The sequence below is a fragment of the Vombatus ursinus genome, unplaced genomic scaffold (genome assembly GCF_900497805.2).
Source record: "Vombatus ursinus unplaced genomic scaffold, bare-nosed wombat genome assembly UNPS02000577.1, whole genome shotgun sequence".
Lineage (NCBI taxonomy): Eukaryota > Metazoa > Chordata > Mammalia > Diprotodontia > Vombatidae > Vombatus > Vombatus ursinus.
In genome coordinates this window covers 29,323,538-29,346,585 of record NW_020940355.1, presented here as the reverse complement: position 1 = coordinate 29,346,585, position 23,048 = coordinate 29,323,538, and the positions used below count along the sequence as shown (strand labels likewise).

The window sequence follows — 23,048 nt, the reverse complement described above, 5'->3', positions numbered from 1 at the left end:
TTCCATGAGCAAACCCCTTAAGCAGGTTAACCTCTACCAATTGCTCTTCTTTTTCACCTTATCCAACTTTCGATCTTCCTATTTTTATCTCAAGTGAAGTTGCCATTAACACTGCTATACATTTGGGCTCTGACTTGTGAGCCTCCAGTCTTTTTTTTTTTTCCTGACTCCTGCTACTTTATTTCCTTCTTTGACTATTTGTACAATTTAAAAAGAAAAAGACATGCTCCAAGGTCAAGCATATGTGGGATTTCTTATTACACCATCATTTTATCTCTGTCACTGTATCTCCACTTTACCTCTCTCTCTTTGAACCCCAGGTCATGATCCCATTGCTATTATGGGAGTAGAACACAAAGTTTGGGCTTCTTTGATGTGTTCCTGATGCCCCCTCCAATAGGTAACCTAGTTCTGGATGCTATTATATTGACCTTAGGGATACTAATTTACATACTTTCATGTAAATAAGATATGGGCCCCTGAGAAGCAGTAAGAGGCTTATGAAGTCTGACACATGAAAGAGAAGAGGGAGTGACAAAAGTAATTGCTAATCATTTTTCCTATTGTAATTTTAAACATTGTATTTATGAATTATTTTAGCTAGTAGATGTGGGTGGGAAGAGGATATGCATTGGTTATGCTTTGAAGTACTGACTATTTTATTTAATAAAGAAATTACTAAAGTTCTATAGTAATAGATTAAATATCATCTTCCAAATTAAAAGATGCTTATCTCAACCTTGGTAGTATGTTCACCATAAACCTGAAGTAAACAAAGTAGATATTAAACAAAATGCTTCTTCGTATTTACCTAGCATATCCTCAGCATTGATGATTCCCAGTTCAACTTCGGATCCAGTAATGATTGTGCATGTGAAAGGTATTTGAAGAAGCACGCTGATCTCACCAAAGGATTCCTTCTCCTGAAGTTTCCCCATAAAAACACGCCTGCGCTTTTTTTTCTGTTTAAGGGAAAAGGACATGTATATATTTTGCAAAGTAATTCAGTTGTATTCATCCATTCAGACTAATAACAACTATTACGTATATAAGGGCTTTAATGCTTACAAAGCAATTCTCCTATGTTAACATATTCAATTCTCACACCAACCCTGTAGGTGGCATTTTACAGATGAAGAAACTGAGGCTGAAGGAAGTTAAGTAAGTTACTGAAGCAGGATTCAAACTCAGTTTTTTCTGACTCCAGGCCCAGCACCATGTCCCCTATTTAGTTACATATCTATCTGTTGTTGTTTTTTTGTTTTTTGCTTTCCAACTATATGAGTGTGTGTGTGTGTGTATGTGTGTATATATATATATATATATATACATATACATATGTGTGTGTTTTATGTGTGTGTGAGTGTGAGTGTAGTCTTTAACACTGATTACATTAAAATAAATACATAAAATAATTTCAGGTGATCAGTTTACTTCACTTTTAAAATTAATTTGGAATTAGTTCAATATATGTAACACATATATGTATTATATATATATATGATATAATACTATATATGGTTTAATATAGATACTATAAATACCATACTATAATATGATTCTATACATATATATATATAATTAAATTATAGATCAAAAATTGGAAGGGTTTTTAGAGGCTCTCTAGTCCAAATCCCTTATTTTACAAATGAGTAAACTGAATCCCTATAAGGTTAAATAAACTGCCTAAATTGACAAGTATAGAAAACATCAGAGATGTTAGAACTCCCATCTTCTGATTCCTAAGCCAGGGCTCTTTCCTCTGTATGGTATATTCATATTAGTACATGGTAACTGAAAATGCATTTTCAATTAGCATCCACTAAAGTAAATCTTAATCAAAGATGAAGTGGTGTTTTGGGAAAAGCATTAGGTTGTCAATCAGGAGATTCAGGCTCTAATCCCAGCTCTATTCCTAACTACCTTTGGCAAATCACTAACTTCTCTGGGTCTCAATTTCTTTATCCATAACAATGTCCCTTCTACATCTAAAAATTTCTCCCATAATTCTATGCAGGTGGCATCAGTCAGCATTTTTATTTCCTGTGGTAACTGCAAAGGTGTTTTAAAGGGCTTTGGGAAGTCCAAGCATTTATTTTGGGGAAAGGAAATTTGGAGAGACTTGAAGAGAAGTTGAAGAAGAAGAAAAACAAGGACTTATGCTGATGGGAAAAAGGAAAACTAAAGAAAGAGGAGAAACTAAAAGAAAAGAATAAGAAAAAAAAGATGTTAGTAAAACAAGATAAGCAAAAGAAATTAGGAAACTTTTTTAAGAAGGAAAAGAAGTTGGGTGCTACTTTCCATGTATTACAAAAGTGAGAAGTGGTATCTGAATAAGAAAGAAGGTAAAAACTTGAGAGTCGAAGACCCAGACAAGTAGTTTGCCAAAGCAATTCTCCAAGGGACCTACTATCAAAAATGATAAATGGCTGAGAATCTCACTCTTATCCAAGTAAACATGAAGAGCAGAGATAAATTTGCAGTGAGCCTACTAACCTTTATGTGATGTTTATATTCCTGTCAAGACAAAAACAAGAGATGGTTACTTAGGCTCAAAGTGTAGGTTGTCTCTCTCCTAGAAGAAAAATAGAAAGAGGATCAAGAAATACCTCTCCAATTTATCAAAGAAAGTGAAGTATTCTTTTTTTTTAATTGAAGAAAGTATTTCACGATTAAAAAGAAAAAGAAGAAAGAAATGACAAGGCAGAAAGTAATCATGACTTGTTTCAGGAAGTTTCAGGGTAGAAGAAGGAAGAAAGGAATCTACAATAGACCTCATGTCCTCAGATGTTACACATACATGCACAAAATGTACAGAGCAAAGAAGGGGCAAGGACGTAATAATGCAAGATGGTAAGTTTGAAAACTGATGGAGTAAGATTGGTATAGGTGAGGGACACGGTAGCATTATCTATTTTAAAAATGTACTAATGAGGAAAATCTAAGAATCAGATTGGGAAGCATGGTGGAAAGTATCTGAGCAGAGTATATTTGAGGTAGAGTATATTTTGGACAACATGGATAGAAAGAGCACATGGAAGCAGAAAATAGATCAAGAGCCTAACACAGAATAGAGTGGAGGTGGGAGGGGCACTTCCCCTATTTGGACATTTGCTAGAATTTACTCTATCTAATGCAAGGTAGTTAATAATTTCTTAACATTAATATTATTTTTTAAAATTAATTCATTTTGATTTATCAACAATCACTTCCATAAGCTTTTGAGTTTTAAATTTTTGTCCCCCACCCTCGCCAAGATGGCATGCAATCTGATACAGGCTATACATATACATTCCTAGTAAATATATTTTCACATTAGTGATGTTGTAAGTAAGAATTAGAACCAATAGGAGGAAACACCAGAAAGAGGAAACAAAACTCAACAGAAGAAAAAAATAGCAAATTGCATGCTTCAATCTGCATTCAAACTCCATAGTTCCTTCTTTGGATATGGATAGCATTTTCCATCATGAGGCCTTTGGAGATGTCTTGGATGTTTGCATTGCTGAGAAGGGCTAAGTCTATCAACATTAGTTATCGCACAACTTGGCTGTTAATGTGTACAACATTCTCCTGGTCTTGCGCACTTCACTCAGCATCAGACCATACAAATCTTTTCAGGTTTTTCTGATGTCTGCCAGCTCATCATTTCTTATAGCTCAATAGTATTCCATTACATTCATATACCACAACTTGTTCAGCCATTCCGCAACTGATGGTTATCCTCTCAATTTCCAATTCTTTGCCACCACAAAAAGAGCTGCTATAAATATTTTTGTACATGTGAGTCCTTTTCTGATTTGTATGATCTCTTTGGGATACAGCCTTAGAAGTGCTATTGCTGAGTCAAAGGGTATGCACATTTTTATAGCCCTTTGGGCATAATTCCAGATTGGATCATTTCACAACGCCACCAACAATGCATTAGTGTTCCAATTTCCCTACATCTTCTCCAACATCTCATTTTCCTGTTTTGTCACATTGACCAATCTGATAGGTGTGATGTGGTACCTCAGAGATGTTTTGATTTGCATTTCTCCAATTAATAGTGATTTAGAGCAATTTTTTTTCATATAACTATAGATGGCTTTAATTTCTTCATCTGAGAACTGCCTGTTAATATCCTTTGACCAATTATCAATTGGGGAATGACTTGTATTCTTATAAATTTGACTTAATTCTCTATAAATTTTAGAAATGAGGTCCTTATCAGAGAGACTGGCTGCAAAAATTCTTTCCCAATTTTCTACTCTCCTTCTAGTCTTGGTTGCATTGGCTTTGTTTGTGCAAAAACTTTTCAATTTCATGTAATCAAAGTTATCCATTTTACATTTCATAATGTTCTCTACCTCCTGTTTGGTCATGAATTCTTCCATTCTCCATAAATCCGATAGGTAAATTATTCCTTACTCTCCCAGTTTGCTTACAGCATCAGCCTTTATATTTAAATCATGAACTCATTTTGACTTTATTTTGGTATATAGTGTGAGATTTTGATCTATGCCTAGTTTCTGCCATACTCTTTTCCAGTTTTCCCAGCAGTTTTTGTCAAAGAGTGAGCTCTTACCCCAGAAGCTGGGGTCTTTGGGTTTATCAAATAATAGATTACTATAGTCATTGACTACTGTGTCTTGCATATTAAACCTATTCCACTGATCCACCACTCTATTTCTTAGCAAGTACCAAGCAGTTTTGATGATTGCTGCTTTATAATACCATTTAAGATCTGGAATGGCTAGGCCACCTTCCCCTGCATTTCTTTTCATTACTTCCTTTGATATTATGGACCTTTTGTTCTTCCAAATGAATCTTGTTATTATTTTTTCTAATTCTATAAAATAACTTTTGGTAGTTTGATTGGTATCGTATTGAATAAGTAAATTAGCTTAGACAGAATTGTCATCTTTATTACATTACCTCAGCATACCCATAAACAACTGATATTTTTCCAGTTATTTAGATCTGACTTTATTTCTGTGAAAAGTGTTTTATAATTGTGTTCATAGAGTTCCTGGGTTTGTTTCAGGAGGTAGACTCCTAAATATTTTATAATATCTACAGTAAGTTTAAATGGAATTTCTTTTTCTATCTCTTGCTGTTGGGTTTTGTTGGTAACATATAGAAATGCTGATGATTTATGTGGGTTTATTTTATAACCTGCAACTTTGCTAAAGTTGTTTATTATATCAAGTAGCTTTTTACTTTATTCTCTGGGATTCTCTAAGTATAACATCATGACATCTGCAAAGAATGATAGCTTTGTTTCTTCTTTGCCTATTCTAATCCCTTCAATTTCTTTTTCTTCTCTTATTGTTAAAGGTAACATTTCCAGTACGATATTGAACAACAGTGGTGATGATGGACATCCTTGTTTCACCCCTGATCTTACTGGAAATGCTTCTGGCTTATCCCAATTACATATGATGCTTGCTGAAGGTTTTAGGTAGAAGCTATTTATTATTTTAAGGAAGACTCCATTTATTCCTATGCTCTCTAGTGTTTTTAATAGGAATGGGTGTTGTATTTTGTCAAAAGCTTTTTCTGCATCTATTGAGATGATCATATGGTTTCTGTTAGTTTTGTTCTTGACATGATCAATTATGCTGATAGTTTTCCTAATATTGAACCAGTCCTGCATCCCCGGTATAAATCCTACCTGGTCATAGTGTATTATTGTTGTGATAAGTTGCTGCAATCTATTTGCTAATATTTTATTTAAAATTCATTAGTGAAATTGGTCTATAATTTTCTTTTTCTGTTTTGACTCTTCCTGGTTTAGGTATCAGCACCATATTTGTATCATAAAAAGAATTTGGTAAGACTCCTTCTTTACCTATTTTTCCAAATAGTCTATATAGTATTGGAATTAGTTGCTCTTTAAATGTTTGATAGAATTCACATGCAAATCCATCTGGCCCTGGAGATTTTTTTCCCTAGGGAGTTCATCAATGACTTGTTCAATTTCTTTTTCCTGTGATGGGAATATTTAAGTATTTTAGTTCTTCTTCTGTTAATCTAGGCAATTTATATTGTTGTAAATATTTATCCATTTCACTAAGATTATCAAATTTATTGGCATACAGTTGAGCAAAATAGTTCCTAATTATTGTTTTAATTTCCTCTTCCTTGGTGGTGGCTTTACCCTTTTCATTTTTGATACTGGCAAATTGGTTTTCTTCTTCCTTTTTTCTTTAAATTAAATTAACTAAAGGTTTATCTATTTTATTGTTTTTTTCAAAAAACCAGCTCTTAGTTTTATTTATTAGTTCAATAGTTTTCTTAATTTCTATTTTATTAATTTTTCCTTTGGTTTTCAGCATTTCTAGTTTGGTGTTTAACTGATGATTTTTAATTTGTTCTTTTTTTAGTTTCTTTAGTTGTATGCCCAACTCATTAATTCCTCTTATTCTATTTTATTCATGTAAGCATTTAGATATAAAACTTCCCCTAAGAATTGCTTTTGCTGCATCCCATAAGTTGTGGTATGTTGTCTCATTATTGTCATTCTCTTAAATGAAGTTATTGATTGTTTCTATGATTTGTTCTTTGACCCAATCATTTTTTAGGATTAGATTATTTAGTTTCCAATTATTTGTTAGTCTATCTTTCCAGGGCCCTTTATTATATATAATTTTTATTGTATCACAATCTGAAAAGGATGCATTTAATATTTCTGCCTTTCTGCATAGGATTGTGAGGTTTTTATACCCTAGTACATGGTCAATTTGTGTGTATGTGTCATGTACTGCTGAGAAAAAAGTCTATTCCTTTCTATCCCCATTCAGTTTTCTCCAGAGGTCTATCATACCTAACTTTTCTAATGTTCTATTCACCTCCTTAACTTCTTTCTTGTTTATTTTGTGGTTAGATTTATCTAGTTCAGAGAGGAGGAGGCTGAGGTCCTCCGCTAGTATAGTTTTGCTGTCCATTTCTTCCTGTAACTCCCTGAACTTCTCCTCTAAGAATTTGGATGCTATACCATTTGGTGCATATATCTTTAGTAATGATATAACTTCATTGTCTATGGTGCCTTTTAGCAGGATGTAGTTTCCTTCCTTATCTCTTTTGATAAGATCTATTTTTGCTTTTGCTTTGTCTGAGATCAGAATTGCTACCCCTGCTTTTTTTACTTCAGCTGAAGCATAATAGATTCTGCTCCAGCCTTTTACCTTTACCCTGTATGTGTCACTCTGTTTCAAATGTGTTTCCTGTAAACAACATATTGTAGGATTATGGATTTTAATCCATTCTGCTATATGCTTCCATTTTATGGGACAGTTCATCCCATTCACATTCACAGTTATGATTACTCTCCATGCCTTTCTCTCCATACTTCCCTCTACCTCTGTTTATGCTTTTCTTTGTCCTTTCTCCTTTTCTCTCCTCACTAGTGTTTTGCTTTTGACCACCACCTCCCTCAGTCCCACCTCCCATCTATTAGTCCCCTCCCTTTTCTTCCCCTTTTCCCTTACTACTTCTTCCCTTCCTTCCATCCCCCCTCCATTTTCTTTCCCCTTTTCCTTCCTTCTGCCTATAGGGCAAGTTAGATTTCTATACCTAATTGAATATGTTATCCCCTTCTTGAGTCAAATCTGATGAGAGTAAGGTTCAGACAATGCTCAGCTCCCTCCCTTCTTTCCCTCTGTCGTGATAGGTTTTTGTGCCTTTTCCTGTAATGCAATTTACCCTTGTCTGCCTCCTCCTTTCCCTTTCTCTCAGTACATTTTCTTAGTTAGATCAGATTAATTCACTTATTGGATCCATTTAACCCACTTGATTAGATTTTTTTCATCATTACATCAAGGTCAACTTTTATCCATCCCCTTTATGTATATCCCTTTAACATAGCATAATAACAATACAGTTCTCTAGGGTTACAAATGTCATCTGCCATTGTAGGGATTTAAACAGTTTGCCCTTATTAATAACATGTTGTTTCTGACCCATTTACCTTTTTATGTCTCTCTTTGAGTCTTGTATTTGAAGATCAAATTTTCTGTTGAGCTCTGGTCTTTTTATCAGGAAGGTTTGGAAGTCCCTTATTTCATTGAATATCCATCTCCTCCCCTGAAAGATCATGCTTATTTTTGCTGGGTAGTTGATCCTTGGTTGTAATCCAATCTTCTTTGCCTTAAGGAATATCATATTCCATGCCCTATGGTCTTTTAATGTAGAAGCTGCAAGGTCCTATCTAATCCTAACTGTGGTATCATGATATTTAAATTGTTTCTTTCTGGCTGCTTGTAGTATTTTCTCTTTGACCTGGTAATTTTGGAATTTGGCTACTATATTCCTTGGTGTTTTCAATTTGGAATCCTTTCAGGAGGTGATCATCTGTGGATTCTTTCTATGGCTATTTTACCCTCTGGTTTGAGGACCTTAGGGCAGTTTTCCTTGATGATTTCCTGAAAGATACTGTCCACACTCTTTTTTTCATCATGATTTTCAAGTAAACCAATAATTTTTAAATTGTCTCTCCTGGATCGATTTTCCAGGTCAGTTGTTTTACCAATGAGGTATTTTACATTTTCATCTATTTTTTCATTCTTTTGTTTCTGTTTGACTGATTCATGCTCTGTCATAGAGTCATTAGATTCCATTTACCCAATTCTAATTTTTAACAAATTGTTTTCTTCTATTAGATTTTGTACCTCCTTCCCCATTTGGCCAATTGTATTGTTTTAGGGACTTGTTTTCTTTAGTGTACTTTTTTTTTCCAGTTAGCCAATTGTTTTTTTTCAGGTCTTATTTTCTACAGTTAATTTTTTCCTTCCTTTTCCAAGCTATTGACTCTCTTTTGCATACCTCTCATTTCTTTTCCCATTTTTTTCTTCTACCTCTCTCGTTTGACTTATAAATCCTTCTTGAGCTCTTCTAAGAAGGCTTTTTGGACTTCAGACCAGTTCACATTCCCTTTTGAGTTTCCAGATGTGAGTTTGTTGACAATGTTGTCCTCCTCAGAATTTCTGCCTTGATCTTCATTCTTCCCGTAATATGAATCTATCATATGCTTTTTGTTTTTGTTTTTGTGTTTTGGTTTGTTTTTTTGTTTTGTTTTGTTTTGTTTGTTTTTTTGTTTTTTTGCTCATGGTATTTATTTCCTGGCCTTTAAAGAGATTGAATCAGAGGGCACTGACCCAAGCTTCTTGTGTTGGGAGGCGAGGGCCTGGTCACTGGCTTTGTGTGCTGGGGCCCCTGATGTTGGCAGTTGGAGGCTGTAGGGTTCTGGCAGCTTACATGGTGTTGGGCCAGAATCAACAACACTGGAACTCTAGCAGTAGGATTGGATAGTGTGGCCCCTGGAGATTTCCTGCTCACCCGGGCCCTTCCTTCCTTTTGCTTTCTTCAGCTCCTTTTAGATGAGTGTTGTGGGATGTTTATCCACCTGGGGCCCCTTGGAGTACTGCTTCCCTTACTTTTGATGAGGCACTGGGAGAGTAGGTTGCTATAGAATGCCAAGGCCATTGGTGGTTTTCCAAGTTGGTTTTCATCAGTTCCCCTGCCCTCACTGAGGCACTCATGGGTCCTGGTGTTGGTGTTTGCCTGCTCCACCACATGGATTTCAGGATCTCCTCCTGGTATGCTAAGGTGGGGCTTTCTACTAGCTTGGTGGGATGCCTTCAGTTCAGTACTGCTCCCCTTCCCCCAGGGCAAGAGGGGCCTTTTCTGTTTTCTCTCCTCAAGCTACCTGGGCTACTGGTCCGCTGCACCCAGTCTTTCTTGTGGTTTAGCTGTTCTAGGGTTTTTCCTGGCATGATATTTTCTAGGCTTTCAGAGGTTAATAATGGAGGGTAAGAGCACTTACTCCACCATCTTGGCTCCCAGAAGCCAACATTATTTCTTAATGTGAACATGGTGTAGGAAGCAGAAAACTAGATGACAGTGCAATTAAAAGCATTCAAAATTAGTTGAATGGCCAGACCTAAAGAGTACTCATTAGTGGTTTGATGTCAGCTTTGAAGATCTTCATGGGAGTATTCTAGAGATCTATGCTTTTCCCTAATATTAATTAACATTTTTATCCATACCTTGGATAAAGCCATGGATGGCATGCTCAGTAAATACGTAGATGATCTAAACTTTGAGGGTAAGTATCATATTGGATGAAGAGTAGGGATAAGAAAAGATCTGCAAAGGCTAGAGCATTGGAATAAATCTAATAAGATGAAAATAAAAATAAATGAAAAGTCTTGAGTTAAAAAATCAACATCACATTTACAGAAATGGAGACGTGTAGCTAGACAGTAAGCAGTTCAGTTCATTCAGCAAATATCTGAAGATTTTAGTGAACCCAGTTTAATTTGAATCAACAATTTGACACTGCTGACAGAAAAGCTAATGTGATCTTATTACATTAAGAGAAGCTAAGTTATTGACAGTCCTATTGTACTCTGTCCTGGTGAAACAATAATTGGAATATTGTGTTTGGAGCTAGTCATTTCATTTTAGGAATGACATTGATGAGATGGAAGTCACCCAAATTAGGACAACCAGAATTGTGAAGGGTCATGAGTTCATGTCATGAAGACTGTTGAAAGAACCTAGAGATGTTTAGCCCGGAGAAGAGAAGACATAGAGGGACATGAGAGCTATCTTCAAGCTTTTGGAGGACCATCATGTGGAATAGTAATAAAACTTTTTCTGCTTGGCCACAGAAGGCAAAAGTAGGAGGAGCAAGAATGGAAGTTGCCAATAGACAAGCTTAAACTTTAAGTAAGGGAGATATCACCTAATAATTAGAGCTGTGCAGAGGGAATGGGCTGTCTTAAGAAAGAATGTTTCCCTCAGTAGAGGTCTTCACATATATACTGGTTGACTACTTAACCTCTCAATTCTCTCAGACAACCTAAGAGTTAAAGATCATTCACTGAAATGCATTCATATATGGAATTCCCTCACTGGGAGCTCACAGTACCAATTAAATCACAGATCCAAATTTTTTTTAAAAGGTTAAAATAACTTACCATTTTTCTAAGTTGACATTTCATAAACCCAATAACTTCTCTATAAACTTTACAAAATCCAGATTGAATGTAAGCCACAAATGAGATGATCTCTCCATCTGTCACCAATACTGCAAAAGATACATTATATGGATTTATCTATCTGAGAATTAATTTTAATTAATATGTCTCTCAAAAGTTTACCATTTGATTCAATGTGTGGCATTTCTCAGGTTTTAGATGGTTATCACTTTTAAAACCCCAATATGTCTAAAGAAGATGTGGTTTTTGGATATATTAATTCATTTCTGATGAACATATCTAAGAAGCTAACATGTATCATATTAAAAATTGAAAATAGTACCCCATGATTAATTCATATATAAAAAGTTAACTTACTTCCAAGGGATATAGGAAAAAATGTTTATGGAATATTTTATCAGATTATAATTATCACCACTATTTAAGGCACTAAAAAAATTAAAAATAAAACCATTTGACCAATGTAGAAAATGTGATTTAATCAACAGGAGAAAATCTGTAAACTATAAAATTATACATCTTTTTTCTTCTCTCATTCTAAAACACAACCAATCCAATCCAATCCAAAAATCATTTCCCCCCCCAACATTCACTATATAAGGCACTGTGCTAGGTAGGAGGGATTCAAAGACTATAACTATAGTTACAAACCCTGGACAAATAAAAAAGCAATGAAGTCAAATTCAAGTTATAGGCTTTTTCCTCTTAAGAATCAAAGGTATATTCATTATATTCCCCTGGAGTGTTTCCCATAACTTGGCTGAGAACAATTTTATAGGATAAAGACAAAGGGCTCTTTGTGTGTGTGTGTGTGTGTATGTGTGTGGGTGTGTGTGTGTGTGTGAGAGAGAGACAGACAGACAGACAGACAGACAGACAGAGAGACTAAGATCTATTTATTTCACTATGTAAAAAGGCATAACATTAGTAATTATTATAGAAAGCAATTATTAATGTAAATGAAATGACAAAGCTAGGCAATAGCATAACTATTCAAATATAGAACAATTACAGAAATAAGAACAAAAAGACCAAGATAACAATGGTTACAACCTTAGATTTTTAACACTACTACCAATCAGAGAAATGTCATAATGAATAAGGAGAAATTCTTTAAAAATAAGTTAAATGAAACTTCCATTACTGTTCATACATTTGTAAGTGTCGGTATCTATTGGTACTTTTTCTACAATCTTCAGCTCTCATAGATAATTTTTATTTCAAAAATCCCTGTCATATTTTAACTGATGCATTTTATTTTATATTATGCTAGCCTATATATTAGGCATAATATTCCATCATTTTAGTTATGATAATGCATAAATATATGATGATTATAGCAACCTGTTAAAGGTTGCTCATATATACCTCAGCATTCATGTAGACTATAAATGAAAAAGTTTCCAGGACATTTTGGAAGCATATCAGAGGGTCATGTGTGTACATATACATACATGTATATATACACATATATATTATACATGCATATAAAATATGTGTGTTCATTTATATGCACATGTATATTTATATCTGAAGTGAGGGAGTCTTTTCTATGAAAGGCTATAACAAGAAGTACTGACTTTTTGACATTTCAGTCAATCAATTAAAAGGTGAACAAAGAGAATTTGTTGGAAATTCATATTGATTGGGTTGGGGGAGGGGAAATTCCCAGAAGCACATACTCTCTCTCTCTCTTTCTCTCTCTCTCTCTCTCTCTCTCTCTTTTTCTCCATATATATAGATAGATAGATTGATAGATATAGATATACACACGAATATACACATACATACACATATACATATGTACATACATACATACACATATATGAATTACACATATACATACATATTTTAGGGAATATAGATACAGATATACCTAATACCCAAATGGATCTCTGATCATATCAACTTGAAAATTTCCTTGAGCAACAGGGATTTCAATCCATCCATGCCTATCTATGTGTGTCTTTCGTGTACGTTCTCCCAAAGGTTCATCCAATAAAGTCTAACTTGCTAGAGACCTTCCTTACTTTCTCTGGAAACTGAAAGTACCAGTAGAGAACTCTGTCCTGCTTTCATCTCTTGCTCTTGACACATGACCAACTCATCTTCTCTTCTTATCAAACAATTCCTTGAGGACAAACTACTTCTATTCTTCGAAGTTTCCTACTGGTTATATATTACCCACACTCACTATGCATCTTTCCATTTTCCTCTGTGTGACATTCATTTTTAGTTCTTTCGAGGCAATGTTGCCTTTATATTTTTGCCATATAGCAACATCAGTACAGTGTTATCATTGAAAAGGTGGACCTTCACTTACATTGGAAACTTGAGTCACTAAAAGATCTTGCACTTTTTTTCCAGAACAATCTAGACTAAGCTCATTGTCCATCTGTATTGCATAAATCCGTTCATTAGCTTGACAGACAATGAGGGCCTTCTTGTGAAAATGAAATTAAAATATTGGAATGGCAACACTAGACAATTATAGATAAACTCAATAATGTAATATAATTTTAAAACCTAGCCCTGCCCTTTCTTTCCAGTCTTTTTTACACCTTACTCCCCTCTATCTACCTTACAATGCAGTGACACTAACCATTTTGCTATCCCTGTCATAAGACACTCCATCTCCTGACTATATATTTTTTACTGGCTCTCCCCACATGCATGGAACTCTCCCCCCTCCTACTATTCTCTGCTGACAGGATTCCTTGGCTTCCTTCAAGTCCCACGTAAAATCCCATCTACATTATATCTTCCCTAATCCTCCTTAATACTAGTGACTTTCCTTAGTTTGTTTTCGCAAATTTATCCTGTATATATATTGTTTGTAAATAATGTTTCATGTTGTTTCTTCATTAGATACTGAGCTTTTGGGCAAAGAGACTATATTTTTTTCTCCTTTCTTTGTATTCCTAGTGCTTAACATAATACCTGGAACACAGTAGACAATAAGTATTTGTTCACTGACTTGGTGTGGAAAACATACTTCTTCAGGTAAAAATAATACAGTAAAATGTCAGCTGGCCAAAGAGGAATAATGTATTCACCCATTAGCACCCATTATCACAATGGCATCTTGGTAAACTAAAAATGGAATATTTATACTGGTAATTGCAGTGCTAAAATGCTCAAGAATGTGACATAGCACACCTAGAGAATATAGTAAGAGGGAGTTAGCATAGGAACATAAGGAGCTGGGAAACACCAGAAGAAAGTGAGGGATACTAAAGATCAATTTATTTTTTCTTTAACTTTTTTAATGTTTTATTGTATTTTTTAATTTTTATTTTCAATTTCAAATTTTCTCCCTCTCTCCTGCACCCCCTTCCTAATTGAAATGGCAAGCAATATGAAAATCGGCTTTTGTTCACTTCAGTTTTACCAAGACTAGAAGCTGGCTTCAATATTACCCTGTAGACTTTCAGCTCCTGTATATAGTCATACTTTGTAAATTTTTTTGTCACAGGCAATTTTTATAATCCCTCATTGCTTTCATAGAACCAGTTTTCTTACTTTCATGCTTTCAACACATTTATTAAGTACTATTCTCAAAACTCTGTTCACTGATTAATGTGGATGATAAAGAGCTGACAAAGTAAACAAGATGGCTTTGACATCGACATTCTATATGTGTTGCTGATGATCATTCAGATGTCTCCATTGACCTTTTAGATACAAATTTTAGCATGGACTTTCTGGAGGTGAGCCTTAATTTAAAGTAATGATCCCAACAATGAGAACTGTATTCATCTGAATAGGCCAGTAAGGGAAATATTTGGGAACAGATAAGGTTTTTGTAATTTCTCAAATCACAACATATAGGCAAATACTTTGTCTGCCCATAATCCAATTAGGCTATGATTTTGTGGAACGGATTAGCTTACTAGTATGACAGAATTTCATGTGACACATTCAGCCCACTAAGGGAGTAAAACAGAGCGAATGTAACAAAATCATCATTATTTTCAGTTCAATATTATTCAATATTACTCTCCCCTTCTGCTTTTCATTTTACTTTTGTATATTGTCTTCCCTTGTTAGCTTCTAAGCTCCTTAAGGGCAGGGTGTATCTCTGTTTTTATTTGTATCCCCAGCACTTAACATAGTTCCTAATATGTACTGGATGCTTAATAAATTAAATAATTCACTTACTTTATGCAGAAATTCTAGAGGAAGCATCATGGGGTTACGTTGAGTACCTACTCACTTCAAGACCTTATGGAAACCCTAAATTTAACACATTATTAACATCTTTAAAAATTCTCATATCCTAAATTCTCATGCATTAATGAATGTAAATTTGGAGTATATATATATATATATATATATATATAGTATATGTACATATATATATACACACATATAAACAGAAACATTAAAGAAATTATGAACCCATTTATAGAATCTTCAGAATAGAATGAATCAAAGACAAACTAAAAAATGAACAGTCATGTGCCAGTAAGCACTCCACAGAAGTACACTTAGACAAAAAATTTTGTATGTCCAGTACAGAGATGAAAATTAGTGTGAATTTTGCTAGCTAAGAAGCACACTATAAAACTACCATAATGATAAATAACAATGTAAAATATGAAACAAAGAGGGCAACTTATTTTTGGTGAGATTGGCAGAGCATATTGTCATTAAATCCCAAGTTAAGCCAACATACCCAGTACAATACTTTCTATGCTAATACTAAATGTTTCTGATTTTGTTAATTAATAGAATTACAGAATTAATTAAATATAACTGCAAAAAAATAACAAGTTAATGGAGTAGCTGACTTTTTTCACTGACACAGGGTTTTGTTGAATAAGACATAAGCAAGGTGTGCACCACAAGGAATCATTCTGATTGTTTTTGAATGATAAATTTAAGTTAAATTAACAGAATAAATGTTAATAACCTAAAAAAATTGAGTAAGGATTTGCTGAAGATTCTGAATTATAAGGGAAAAAATCCAGAAGCAGACATGTGACTACTAGTGGAAAACAGTTGTTTAATGGTCAAATATGTGCAGAAGTTAGAAATCATGTGGATCATTATTTTTTAATTTTGTTTTAATTTAATAAAAACCTATTTTCTCTCCCCCAACAAAGGAAAGGAAAGTAAGGGAGAAAGGAAAGGAGAAAGGAAAGGAGAAAGGGAAGGAGAAAGGGAAGGGAAGGAAGAGAAGAAAAATGCTGGTAATAAATATGCATACTCAGGACAAACTAACTGGACAATTCCAAAACAATAAATGTCTCATTTGGCATTCTGCATCCATTAACTCTCTCAGGAGATGGGTAACATGTTTCATTATGGGTTCTCTTTGATTATGATTGGTCATTACATTGATAAGTATTCTTAAACCTTTCACAATTGTTTATACAACTGTTGCTATCATATAAATTCTTCTCCAAGTTCTTCACACTTCACTCTGCATCAGTTCATGTAAGTCTTCCCAAGTTTCTCTGAAACCATCCCCTTCATTATTTTTATAGAACAATTGTTTTCCATTAAACTTATACACTGCCATTTGTTCATCCATTCCCTAACTAATGGGCATCCCCTCAGTTTCCAGTTCTTTGCCACCAATGGGGATCTTTATGATGAATATTCAGACTGTGAATCACAAACACAGCTGCTAAGGACAGAAAAAGACAACACTAACTATGGAAAGCAAAGAAACAGAATTATCTATACGACATGTAAAAAGTTTTTCCTGCCACCACCACATATTCCTCTGTCTTCAGTTTGGTGAAAATGATTCTTATTACTTCTATCTAAGAAGAATGTTGTAAGGAATGTGCTTTGTAAACTACAGAACACTAAATAAATGTGAACTATTATTAGTCATGACAATAACACTTGATTTAATTAATAACAATATTATGGTCTAAGGAAGTTTATAAAATAGTTGTTAGATTAATATAAAATCTATTAATATAACCAGGAATGGGAGAGGCAGAATAGAAGAATGCATAGAAGGCTGACCACAGGGTCCCGAAGATCTGGATTCAACACCTGTACCTGATGATGGAAGAGTTAAACTTCCAAAATCTTTCATGTTATATTTGTATAAGAAAATACGAATTTTTAACTTGATGTTTATGTTGAACCTTTGTATATTTCTATTAATAACAATATAAATTATAGTAGATTTTTTTATAATGAAGCTATATCAATAAGTCACTTTGTCATATGTATTTTAACTTCTTGCATTGACCTCATTTAACTTTCTGAAGTTTCCTACAGATAAAAAAATCAAAAACTGAACTAAGTACAAAAAATGCCTGTAAGTTAGGCAAATAAAGTAGAATGGGTAAAGAATCAAGAAGATCTGGGTTCTATTTCTAGCTCTACCACTTATCAGTTGCATGGTCTTGGGTAAATGGGCTAAATAGCTAGCTTTTATGCATTGATTTAAGGTTTGCAAGGAACTTGACAAATAATATCTTCATAATATTTTATCTTTATAATAACCCTACAAGTTACTATTATTGTATGAAGAAACTAAGGCAGACAAAATTTAAATGACTTGCCCAGGGTGATATAGCTAGTTAGTATCTGAAGTCAGTATTTGAACTTGGGTTTTCATGACTCCAGAACCAGTCCTCTATCTAAATCAATTAATAAACATTTATTAAGTTTCTACTACATGTCTCACACTGTACTTTAAACCCTGAAGATACAAAAAATCCCAGAGCCCAGAAATGGAGTATTAGCTGTGGAACAACTAGGAGGTCAGTATCACTGCATCAAAGAGTACATGGTAGGAAGTAAGGTGTAAGCTGAAAAGGTAGGAGGGGGCTAAATTATGAAGGGATTAAGTTATGAAGGCTTTTGAATGCCAAACAGAAGATTTTATATTTGATCCTGAAGTCAATAGAGAGCCATTGGAGTTTATTGAGTAGACGAGGTAATGTGGTCAAATCTGTGCTTTATGAAAATCATTTTAGTGGTGGCATGGAGAATAGATTAGAGTGGTTAAAGACTTAAGGCAGGCAAAAGTACCAGAAAGCCATTATAGAAGTCTAGGCATGAGGTGATGATTGCCTACACCAGAGTAATACTTCTTAAACTGTGGGTCACGAACCCATATAGGGTCACGTAATTGAATGTGGGGGTTGTGAAAAAATTGACAACAGTAAAAGGCTCCTGAATGTGTAACAACCAAAAAATAATTCAAAATCAAATGCATAATGAATCCAAGGTGTTTCTGGCAGCACTTGCCTGTGCTGCATTGCGCAACTTTACTGCAGTCTTGGTTCTGAACATAAGACATGCACTTTGCATTGTACCTGCTGTCATGCCACACAATGCCAATGAATGCTGCCAGAAAAACCTCAGTTCAGATTTGAAACTATTGTATGTTATGAATTTCAGTGTTTTTACTGTACACACAAAATCATTAAATGAATTTTGGTTTCGGATTAGGACAGAATTTCCAATAATTTCTGAAATAGCCCTAAACATACTTCTGCCATTTTGTACTTAGTATTTATGCAAAGCCACACTTTCAGCATTGATAATTATAAAATGAAAATATCGATCAACTCTGAAAAATGCTGAAGATGCTCTGTGTCCCACAGTATCAAATATTCTGTCAAGATTTAATTCTTTATGTAAAAATAAACAAATTTGCTTTTGTCTTTAATAAATGGTAAAATTATATGTATACCAAAGAATTGTTTTAAAATAAATTCCTTTATAATTTATTATCAGTAAATGTTTGATTTGTATACCTGTTTTATATACCTATATACCCAGGGTGGCATAAAAAATTCTTAGGTGAAAAGAGGTTGTGAGTGGATAAAGTTTAAAAAGCTCTGCACTAGAGTGGTATCAGTAACAGAAATATGATAAAAGAGCTAAGGATTCAAGACAGCAAAGTATAGAGTTGAATTGGTTAACCAAGAGCTTACAACAGGGAAAAGAGAAGAGAGTAGTTAATGTAGGTGAGATGTTCTGGAAGTGACGTGAGGAGTCAAGGGATTAGAGGTAACAGTATGGATGAAGACTACAATTTTGTAAGAGAATGCAGAGGGAAATGTGAAAAGCCAAAAGATTATGATTAGACGGAGGGATTTCAGATATCAGGAACATAGAAGTGTTGCATTTATGGGTGTTGTTAAGATCGAGGGTATACCCATCATTGTGTGTGTGGCTAAGGGGAGATACAGGAGAAGGTCATGAAAAGTGAGTAGGTTGAACAACTAAGTGGTTATTGTGTTTCAGGGAGAGTTAATATGTTGAAGTCCCTAGTATGAGAGTTGGAGTTGAGAGGAAAGAAAAATTGTCACCCAGGTATCAAACTCATTAAAAATGGATGTGAGTGACTTGGAGGTCTGTAGATAATAACTATCATGATTTTGATTGGACAGTATATATGACTAGCATGAACCTTAAAGGACAAGGGGTTACTGAGTGATAGAAGTAAAGAGAAAACCTGGAAGTGGCAATGAGGAACAAGGAGCATTCCAACTCTTCCACCTCAACCAGTGAGCCAAGAAGAATGAGTGTCAGGTGGAGCCAGTACTTGAAAGGGTGGCCAGTAAGCCTGAGTCACCTGGGGGAAGCCAGGTATTGGCAATAGCTAATAGATGGAAGGAGTAGGAGAGGAAAAGATTTAAGATGTAGGGAAATTTGTTGCCTGTGAAATGGGCATTCCAGAGGGCAAACTGGAAGGACTAATTGTTGGAAATTTGGGGGTAGAAGGGTTGAGGGGGATGGCAATGGGGTATCAGGTGGTGGGGCTGGGGAACAGGGTTTGGATGATGTTTTACAGGAGTTTGGGCAGTTAGGTGGTATAGTGGATAGGGTGCTGGATCTGGAGCCATAAAGACCTAAGTTCAAATTTGGCCTCAGACACTTTCTAGCTGTGTGACCCTTTAACCCTGTTTGCTTCAATTTCTTCATCTGTAAAATGAGCTGGAGAAGAAAATGGCAGACCACTGTAGTATCTTTGCCAAGAAAACCCCAAATGGGGTCATGAAGAGTTGGACAGGACTGAAAGGACTTCAACAGCAAAAACAAGGATAGGAAGGATTTGACCATATGTGAGACTTTTCATCATTGAGTGGAGGACACCACTCCTCTTCCCAATAGTCAGATGTTCAGATGGTAGGTCCTACTTCACAAGTTTTCTCCCCTCTGAAGGCTAGAGATTAGGCAGGAAAAAGTAGAGATTGAAGTCAAGACTACCCACCAAATTAAGGAAGTCCTGTTCCCATCTTTCCTCTTCCATTTCTCTCAAAAGACAAGTAGAGTAGAAGATGAAATACCTGAAATGTAGGTTGCTCTTCTCTGCACCAAAGGGACTGGGAGGTTCTCAACATTCCAGCTGAGAAATGGGGCTAGCATCAGGAAGTGGAGGTTTCTTTGTGCTGGCACCAATGAAAGTCATTGCTTTAGAGTAGTTGGAAGACTCCCAGTTGGACCCCTTGCAGCCTTCCCTTTGAGAACACACTACACCATCAGGAGAAAGAAAGCTTAAGGTACTAGGACAGTTCAACATCTCACCTGAGGAAGATGGCTATGAGGTGACAGCAGGAAGTGGTAGGCCCCCTGCACAGGGGGAAGTCTTTTCATTCAGATGGAAAATGCCTGGCCTGGCCCCTACAGGCCTTACCTCAGAGGCGACGTTGAGACTGTGCCCCACCAGGAGATGGAATGCACAACAAAGTGCTCTTGCAGTCTGTTGGTACCTTGTCTATACACATTTGGAAGCAGGAGATGACATGTCAGTATTATCCTTTCACTCATTTGCTACTAAGTGCCCGTCAACTCTGATTAAATCTTTAATGACATTTATCCTGATGGTTCTGCCATGGGGACTTTCTGAAGATCGAACTTTCAATCCCCAGCACTTCTTACATGAAAAAGAACATTAAGATGTTTCATTCCTGGCATTCTTCAAAACAACCTTAAATAACAAGTGATTCACTAACTGGTTGTGGATGGAGATAGGCTAAGAGATTTGCATTTGAATGGATTTGTTTTCAGGTTTGACCTCTAAGATCTATTTTAAATTAATTTCCCCTTTCATAGCCTTCCTGTTTATCTGCACATACTGTTGTAAGAAAATAAATAAAATAAAATAAGTGCACATCTCTCTTGTGAAGCAAAAGGCAATTTCTTGAATTGCTTGAAGTCTTGTTGAACTATTCTATATCAATCACAGTACTGAAGGAGGTGCCAAGTACTTCTAGCTCCTTGACAGAATAATATGCCCTTGTCAGAATCCTCAGAATGGAGATCATATGAGAGGAGTTTGCATAGGCCACTGAGAACAACCCTGAAAACATTTTTAGGCAGGCAGATTATTTATAGAAGGAGTACTTATAAAGGTTGTGGTGACACTTTGTTGCAATGGCTAAGAACTGGCTCTTAGGAGAAGCCCATATAAGAACTGACTACCTTAGGCAGAAAATTCATTTTTACAGAAAGCTGATGCAAACAAATACAGGGTAAGTTCAATAACTTCCAGGAGCTGACTGGGAAGACAAGGTAAATACATGAACAGCTGCACATCATCATTGAATTCTCATATCTACCTCTCCTGCCCCAACCTTTCTGCTGACCTCCAGTCTTGCATCTCCAACTGCCTTTCATATATGTTCTATGGGATGGTTAGTAAATATCTTAAACTCACCATATCCACAAAAAGAAGAAACCAAAACTCATCTTTCTCCCTAAGTTCACCCTCTTTCTCCTACCTTCCCTCTTACTGTGGAGGGCAATGCCATCTTCTCAGTCCCTCAGGCTCAGTGTCATATTTGACTCCTCACTATCTCACCACCCCTCCAATATTCAATCTGTTTGTAAGGCATATCAATTTCACCTTTGTAACATGTCTCAAATAGTCCCCTTTCTCTCCTCTAAGCCTGCTATCACTCTAATACAGGTCTTTATCACCTCACACTTGGACTATTACAATAGCTTACTGGTGAATCTGCCTGCCACAAGTCTCATCCCACTCCAAATCATCTTCCATTCAGCCACTAAATGATTTTCCTAAAGCTCAGGTTCATCTACTTCACACACACACCTCCACCCTATTCAATAAATTCCAGTGCCTTCCTAGAGCCTTCAGAATCAAATATAAAACCTTCTGTTTAGCATTTAAAGCCTTTTCATAACCTAGCCCCCTCCTACCTTTCCAGTCCTCTTACACCTTTGTCCCTCTCACACGCACCTTGTTGGAATAGCATGGGCCTCCAAGCTGTTCCATGAACAATATGATCCATCTCTCCACTCTCAATATTTTCTCTAGCTGTTTCTCGTATCTAGAATATTCTCTTGGGTTGTATGGTGTGTTCAGGGAAAATTAGCACCTCTAGTGCGAGGGCTGCTGAGTGAGCCCTTTTCAGGACTGCTTTCCACCTTTGTTGCACACCTGATTCACCCAAGTCTCACCTGTGGCTCCAAGAAGCAGTAGCATGTACAATGGCCATACCCCATTAAACTTTTGAGTAGATAGGCTAAACAAGGTGTAACTGAAGTGTCTCAGATCCATTTGGTGAGTTGGGGTGGGAGGGTTCCAACTCCAAGCATGTGAAGTCTTCCCCTCGCAGAATGGACAGATGAGAACAATTTGTTTCAACAGCCATGAAGCTGACTGAAGCAGGCACTGTGGAGAACTTAGAGCTTGGTTAGACATAGAAGATGTCAAGATCATCCACTGCATCCCAAGCCACCACCAGTCATCTTGACTTTTATCACTTTCCCATAAAAGAGGTAAGAAAAAGCTTTTACAGTGGAGGGGAAGAGGGGTGAGATAAAGGGGAGTGAGTGAACCTTATTCTTATCAGAATTGGCTTGAAGAGGGAACAACATACACTTTCAGTTGAGTATGGAAATCTATCTTACCTTACAGGGAATGAGGAGGGGAAGGGGATAAGAGAAAGTAGGCGATATGTTTGAAGGGAGGGCAGAATGGGATGGGGGTAGTCATAATCAAAACACTTTTGAAGGGGGACAGGATGAAAGGAAAAAGAGAATAGAATAAATGGGGGGAATAGGATGGAGGTAAATGCAGTTAGCAAAAGCAACTGTGAAAAAAATTTTGAA

The 23,048-nt window shown here is 35.7% G+C and overlaps 1 protein-coding gene across 1 annotated transcript in view; it reads right to left on the bottom strand.

Annotated features, from left to right (window-relative positions):
- CNBD1 (cyclic nucleotide binding domain containing 1) overlaps nt 1-23,048 on the bottom strand; it is a 519,625-nt gene that overhangs the window by 63,607 nt on the left and 432,970 nt on the right. Inside the window, exons 9-10 of the mRNA XM_027870893.1 lie at nt 10,965-11,074; nt 812-962 (exon numbers count right to left, since the gene is read on the bottom strand). Of these exons, the coding sequence (XP_027726694.1) occupies nt 812-962; nt 10,965-11,074 (261 nt within the window). The remainder of the gene's footprint in view (nt 1-811; nt 963-10,964; nt 11,075-23,048) is intronic.